Below are 7,185 nucleotides of genomic sequence, written 5' to 3' on the forward strand. Positions count from 1 at the left end.
ATTTGGAGACGGCCCTAGCTTAAAAGTCTAACTCTACCATCTTATTTGTTGGTGATATTAATCAGGTTACTTAACTTTTCTAAGTCTACTCACAACACAAAGATAACCTTACAGGGTTATCGTAGCTCATGAGTAAAGCAAAGCGAACTACACAGAGTCCTCACTATCAGTTCATCTGGTTTATAGTCCCTTCTTTCTTTGCCAGATCAACTCTTTGGGATGGTTTGGTGGTAAAGAGACCATTCCTCAAATTAAGTCAGAATCAGGTCTTTGTTTACTCTCTGCACAAACCCATCAGGACCTATGATGCAGATCTCTAAGTCAAGCCCTAGATGAAGTTCTCCCCCCAAATCTTAGGTATCAGGAAAAGCAGAGAGCTCTACATCACTGCTACTCACCTTAGTTGCTAATAGAGAATTACCTCTGCTGAGAAAGAATTAAGGCTGAATGCAGAGGCTGCTCCACAGCATAGTAAAAAATATGCAGCATTTTTGATTTCCTCAATGATTCTGAGCCTCTTTGAGAAAATCGTGTCTCACCTTAAACCTATATACTGAGATATATGGAAAATTTTAAGATTAAACTATTTTCTTCCAGTTAGGCAGCTCTTTAAAATCTCACAACTATGTACCTAGACCAGTGCCAAGAACAATAGATGCTCATTTAAATCCCAAGGAACTGGGAGTTTTCTAACTGTTCCTGAAAGTGCTAGTCTAATCTTACATCTAATAAAGATCAACTGTGTCCCGTCACTTAATATCTGCAGTCATATTTCCTGAGACAGAGTCCTCAGAATGTGAGGAAGATGAGTAAAGGAAAAACACCATGAAGGAAAAGAAACCCTGCCTGAAATTACAGGATTGCTGGGTTTCATAAACTTGGTCCTCTGTCCCTGCTATAATCAAACGTGCCTTTGAGGAAAAAACATGGGAACCTGAGGAAGTATTTAGATGCATTTTTATTCAACAGTCGGGCCAACTGGGTATCATGGTGACCTTACAGGATTTCAGAACCTTGGTTCTCAGCAAGGGCCATCTGTTTTAATGAGGACAGAAATCTGGCGCTTCCTGTAGAAGAAATTGAAAAAAAAAATTGCTTAAACTTTGCTGACAAAAAAAAAAAAAAGGTGACTGTAGGAGAAAAACAACAAAAAAAGTTTAGCTTTATTTAAGATAGAAAGGTTTGAGATTTATTCCCATTTCTCTTTCTCTCGTTCATGTATTCATTCAATTATTCATTAATTCATTGAATATTGGTTAAGAACTATTACAGACACTGGAGATATAATGGAAGGAAAAGTGTCTGTCCTTACAGAGTTTCCAAATCTAGTAGGACATTACAGTAAACCTCTGAAATGAATCTCCAGTCCATTGTTGCGTCTTTCACTCCTGATGTCACTTTCTAGCCACCATGTTTCCATTTTAGTTGCTGCCTGGGCTATTGCAGTCCTTCTAATTGATCTTTTGCCTTAGGACTCTAGGGATGCACATCTGTGAGATCTCACAAAAGGAAGTCATCTCTCTATCACATGTTATCTGCCAGCCTTAAGCATCCCGCCTCTAGATAAAAACTTTTCTGCTCCCCACACACTACTGTTTCCAAACCAGCTTTCTCCTTTCTAAGACAAATATTCCTAAATCCTACCATTGTTCCTCATGAGATTGTTTCCAGATATCTCATTTTTTAATCCATCTTTTTCTTGAATATACTGACATAAAATGTTTCTATTTCTCTATTACTTGAGAACATCTGACTTCTACATATCTTTATGCATGTATGTATCTGGACCTTCCTGATTCTTAATTTTAAGAGCTTTTGATGCTTTCTTGTTCCATAACTATTAACCACTCATGATACTTATTTCTGAGTTAGCGTACACAGCACAAACATCTAAACGGAGCACATAAGTTCACTTTTTTCTCTAGCTGTGCTGTCCAGTATAGTAGACAGTATCCACATGTAGGTATTTAAATTAAAATCAGTTAAAGCTAAGTAATAGTAAAATTCAGTTTCCCAGTTGTACTAGCGGCATTTTATGTGCTGGTGGCATGACTAGTGGCTTTCATATTGCGTAACATAGATAGAGAGCATTTCGGTCATTGCAGAAAGTTCTACTAGAGAATGCTGAAAAGAATTTGTCAGTATAAAGTCCCTAAGAAGACACAGAAGAAATAGGAAAAGGTCCTTACTGAATATATCTGTCAAGCACGTAATGAACAAGGAGATACAAGCCCTTGTTTGTATGCTTATCTCAGAACCCAACAACTAGAGTCAGAACCTCACTGTAGTTAACTGTACAATGCATTCGTCTGGTGCTTTTAATAGGCAATAGAGAGAAAGGCAATATGGTACATTTGAAAAGATGTTGCATTTGAGAAAGCCACATTTTCTCTGTAGACCTGTTTTTTTTTTTATTTGAAAAATATAGGAAGAAAAGTTATGTTTTCTGATGTTTAAATGTTCCTCTCATATTTGCATATACTTTTTTTTATGGAATAGAAAGAGCAAGCAAGCCTGATAGGTTTTAAAGGCTAAGGGAATAAGGTGTCCCAGCTCTATGCTCCTATTTTTCCAATATGTTTCACTCTAAATATTGGGCCTTTTGGTCTTGGCTCTTGGAAATTTCCTAAGTCTCAAGGCTGTTCTATTGTTTTCTTCTTCCCTTGGATGGAAATATGATGTTTAATCTTAGTGTCAACAACGTAGGTCATGAGAAAATTAGCAAGTGGTTTCAAGTTCCTCTTATAAATCTTCGATGTGGAAAGAAATTTACCACAAAGCAGAACACCTAGTGTTTTGGGTCTAAAACTTTAAGATATTAAATCTCTTTCCATAAAGAACTATTTCCACAATCCTTGTTTAAAACACTGAAAATATTCTGAAATGATTTAAAGTGGACCAAGAAGAGGGGTCGTGTGTTATAGAAAACTTATACCGTGGAATAATAGAAATGTATGTTGTCATTTGAGCCTAAATCGAGGTCTTTAATACAAAGCAGTTTCATAATAACTAAGAGTTTTCTGGGTCACTCACGAAATCTTTATTTGTTTTGATTGTTTTACACCTCTATTTAACCTGGAATGCTTTTGTGATGCTACCAAAATTCAGATCCCTGTTTAAATATTATCCTTTTTATTAATCCTCTCTTGACCCTTTAAGTAAGAAGAAATCTATATCTCTCCTTCACTCCTATAGTACTTGGCTCACAGTTCATTTGGTGGCATTTGCCACAAGTTACAAGAAGCTACCTTATTTGTGCTCATGACCTATTTCCTCTTAGTCATAAGCACAAGAAAAGCAGAGGAGGCTGCACAGTGCTTGGCATATATTAAGTGTTCAGTGTTAAGAAAGATAGAAAATCTGTGGCAAATCTATTTTTCTGAGTGCCCGAGTCTGATATTCATCACCTGTCAGCAATCACTTCAGAAAACGAGCTTCATTGAGCCTGGCTCTCATGTCCATAAGTAAAAGTGTTACGAAAATATGTTTTGGTTACCTAATCTGTATAATTCTTATTTGCATATTTGAGCTTTTAGTAAACACAATCATTACCATCACAAAGGATGATATTTTAAATTTAAAGATATTTTGGGTGTATGAGCTTTTTAAAATCCAGACTGTCTACTGTTTTGCTATAAAAGCATGGATTTTTATCTACCAGTGATTTTTTAAAAATTCATTGAGAGAACCATTCAAACACTTTCCCTCCTCTATTCTATTGTCCTTTCCTTAACACATTTTATATTGCACAGTGTTATTAATTCCTGTCTCTCTTTTGTTCTTCTTGTTTCTCTCCTTCTTTATGGCAGAGAGAAAGCCTCCAAACTTTTCTAAACCCAAGCAGGCATAATTAGTTGTTTTTAATTTTGTGCTCTCAGAGCCACTGCGCTCATACTCCCATTAGTCACACGGTGTTAGCATTGAGGGTAAGCAGATTGAGAGACAAAGAATGGTGAATTTTCTTCTGCATCTCACAGATAATTCGTCTGGTATCTGACTTTAAAGAATAGTGGAAAGAGCAAGGATTCATCCTCTGCTCTGCCACTTACTGCTGGGTGATCTTAAGCAAATTATTTAAACTAATGAATCTCAACTTCTTCGTGTGTCTAATGAGCTTAGTATTGTTTAGCTCATAGTCTCATTGTGAATATTAAATACCCCATGCAATGCTCGGCACAGTAAATATTATTTTCTGTCAGAACACCCATACACACATATATAAACACACACCTCTCTATCTTATAGTAGATATATAATAAGGAGAAAAAGGATTGAAAATTATTTTTGGAAAAACTAGGTGTTTTGTTTCTCTCATGGTAAGATTGTTGTTATTGGATTGTTGATTGGGGCTTGAAAAGATAAGATATATGAAAATTTGAAGACAACTAGTTTAAAATAGATTTTAAAAGAAATTTAAGTTTGTACTTACTTATTTTCCATACATAACTCGCATTCATTGGGATATGTAGTTCCATCAGTCCCACAGACAGGATTGTAGATCTTGGGACATCCACTCAGTTTACTGGTACATACAGCCTAAAAATGGAATTAAACAATAAACAATAATTTTCCATTATTTTTTATTCTTTGAATTTACAGTAAAATCTCTAACATGGTTTTTACCTCCCTGGAGTTGCTTGGCTAAAAGGTAGAAGTATGATTGTAATTGGGAGAATGGTACTGAGTGTTCCAAGAGAAGGAATCCACAATTTTAGTCAGGAAACCTGCTTTTAAGTAATGCCTATACTATTTACAAGTTGTGTGACATTGGTAAATCTCTTGGTGTCTCTGAACCTCGGTCATTTCATCTGTAAAATGGAAATGTTATTATTTTTCCCACCTCCTTCATAATGATGTTACAAGGTTTTAATAAGGTAAGTTAGATAATGTTCAATTTTTGATTACTGCTGGCCCCTCTCGGGTCAGCCACACCTTGGGGCATGTTTTTCCTTGTACACTATGGTTCAGTCACATTGGTCTTCTCTCAGTTACTTGAAGGTACTAGGTGCCTTCCACCTTGGGGTCTTTGCACAGCCTATTTCCTCTGTGACAGGAAGTACTAGTAATTACTGAATGACTGTTATAGGCCAGAGACTGTCCTGAGTGCTTTTAATTTATTACTCTGTTTAAAACTCACAACTATCCTATGAACTTTTTATTACACTCCTCTTTAGGTGAAGACAATGAGGCACAAATTATATCACCTATGGCCACACAGCTATTAATTCTTGGATCCAGGATTCAAACCCAGTCAATGTAGGTCCTGAGCTTTAGCTTTTAACCCCTTCACTCTACTACTTCTCCTCACCAGTTATATTTTGCTAACACGCATTTATCCTTTGTGGCTCAAAATAAACCTCAATTACTTAGGGACTTTCTCTGATCACTAGGCTAAGTTCCTAATGGTAGCAAAACTTCTTTATAATACTTATTACAAACGTAATAATTTATTCACTTATGTACTTTTGATTTGTCATCTGCCTCTCCACTAGATATAAATGTAATAAGAAGAATACTTCTTCCTTTGGTCTCCAAACTTACTGAAATTTACTTTATAAACACAAGAAAAAATGGAAAAGTTAGATATAGAATATTTTTCTAGAGGAAGAACCTAGTTTATTATTTTCCTTTGCTCATTATTAATTAGAGCTCCACCTTGGTGATTTGGAGAACTTCACGGGGGCACATAAGGAGGAAGTGATATTTGGAGTGAGGTTAAGAGCGCTTCCACTCTAAATCCTTGCCCTTCCAAATAGCCCCAGTATGTTAAAAAATCCCTTCACGGCAAGCACTAGATGACTACATAGAAATTTTCTTCGAATCCGTGGATTTGCCCTTGAACATAAGCTCCTTTGGGGTAACGATTATTAACTATCTTAGTTTAATAAATTAAGCCTTGCTAGCACTCATACGCCTCGTCTTGACTTCGGGTGAAACTGAAAGGTGACAGCTAAACTGTGCTTTGGTTGGAACAAACAGTTCTAGCCTGAGAGATAAGCAATTGCAAAATTGTCTTTACCTTTCTTCCCATGGGGTCAGCTCTAGCGTTACCTAGAAAACATAGATCAGACATGTGAAGTTGCGTCCTGATTGAAAGAAGCCAGACCTGTTCTAATTCAGAATTTTCTGCTTCCATTTAAGACTGTGACTTCTCTGCTGGCCTCTTCCACTCCCCACTCCTTCTTATTCCTGTTTTCTCTCAAGGACATCTCATTGGTGTCCCTTCACTCTCTGTGTGATGGATACTAAAAAAATTAAGCAAAAATTTGATGATGACCGAAGTATCTCAATTGGTATTTCGGAAAAGTTGACCCATTTCCTTGAAATGAGTTAGACACTGAGCAAATATCTTCTGAATGCTCACTGACATTCTAACAACTGGGTACTTAGATCTTTGATCTCACAATTAGTGATATAAGAAGTAAAAATATCTTTATCTCAGTTTACCAATGAAGATATGGAAAGTTTATATAACTAGCTGTAAAACAGTTACCATTAGCAATAATCAGGTCTTCTGACACAAAACTAACTTTTGCAATTACTTTTAAGTCTCCTTTTGTAAATAATGTTAAAAATTGTTCTCCTTATTTTATGTAAAATTCCTCTTTCTGTGATTCTCATCCATTGACCTTATTTCATCTCATTGGGACCAAAAGTTCTGTCCAAGACTAGGCTATGCCTAAACATAGAAGGTAATGTGCTCATTAAAGCAATAGGTCAACAGGTTTTACTCAAATCAGAAAAATATGCAAAAACACTTACCAGATAAACTCAGCAGAGCCAAGGCAATGAGAAGCAGGATGCCTGTTACCTTCATGGCTGAAGCTGTGTGTCCAGAGCTCAGTCAGAAACTGCACTGAACCTACCACTTCTCTTCACAACCCTTGGACTGGAAGAATTATATAGGCAAAATGACAGCCCCAGCTCCACCTGCTGCCCTGTGTCGTAGATCTCCTTGGTTATTGATTGACTCTGCAGTAGGTTGGCTCCGGGTTTGGATGTCATCTGTGTAAGAAAAGTGAAAGGAAAGGCATGGGCCTGAAATGTTCAAGGCCAAGAATTCTGTTGGGAAAAGAGTTCTAAAAGGTGGTTAGTGTGTTGGTTCTCTCCTTAACCTCTATGATTATGGGGAGGCTTTTCCTTTCTTGAGCCCCTGTTTTTTCTTCTGTAAGGGGATCTCAAAGA

General features: G+C 36.7%; 1 protein-coding gene across 1 annotated transcript; it reads right to left on the minus strand.

Moving 5' to 3' along the window:
• Nucleotides 1-952: 952 nt before the first annotated feature.
• SPINK1 (serine peptidase inhibitor, Kazal type 1) lies at nucleotides 953-6,866 on the minus strand. Its single transcript, XM_006906365.3, has 4 exons — nucleotides 6,763-6,866; nucleotides 6,020-6,051; nucleotides 4,430-4,536; nucleotides 953-1,067 (listed from the first exon to the last, which is right to left on the minus strand). Exons 1-4 carry the CDS (start codon nucleotides 6,815-6,817, stop codon nucleotides 1,022-1,024), a joined length of 240 nt encoding a protein of 79 aa, XP_006906427.1. The 5' UTR covers nucleotides 6,818-6,866; the 3' UTR covers nucleotides 953-1,021.
• Nucleotides 6,867-7,185: the final 319 nt, after the last annotated feature.

The sequence above is a fragment of the Pteropus alecto genome, unplaced genomic scaffold (genome assembly GCF_000325575.1).
Source record: "Pteropus alecto unplaced genomic scaffold, ASM32557v1 scaffold40, whole genome shotgun sequence".
Taxonomy (NCBI): Eukaryota; Metazoa; Chordata; class Mammalia; order Chiroptera; family Pteropodidae; genus Pteropus; species Pteropus alecto.

Excerpts from the sequence above, each read along its gene's own strand:
- SPINK1 (XM_006906365.3), bottom strand. The coding sequence starts at position 6,817 with ATGAAGGTAACAGGCATCCTGCTTCTCATTGCCTTGGCTCTGCTGAGT. Across the intron at positions 4,537-6,019 it reads CTGACCCCATGGGAAGAAAG|GCTGTATGTACCAGTAAACT; the intron begins GTAAAGACAATT and ends TTCCATTTTTAG. Across the intron at positions 1,068-4,429 it reads GAGTTATGTATGGAAAATAA|GAAGCGCCAGATTTCTGTCC; the intron begins GTAAGTACAAAC and ends TTTCTTCTACAG.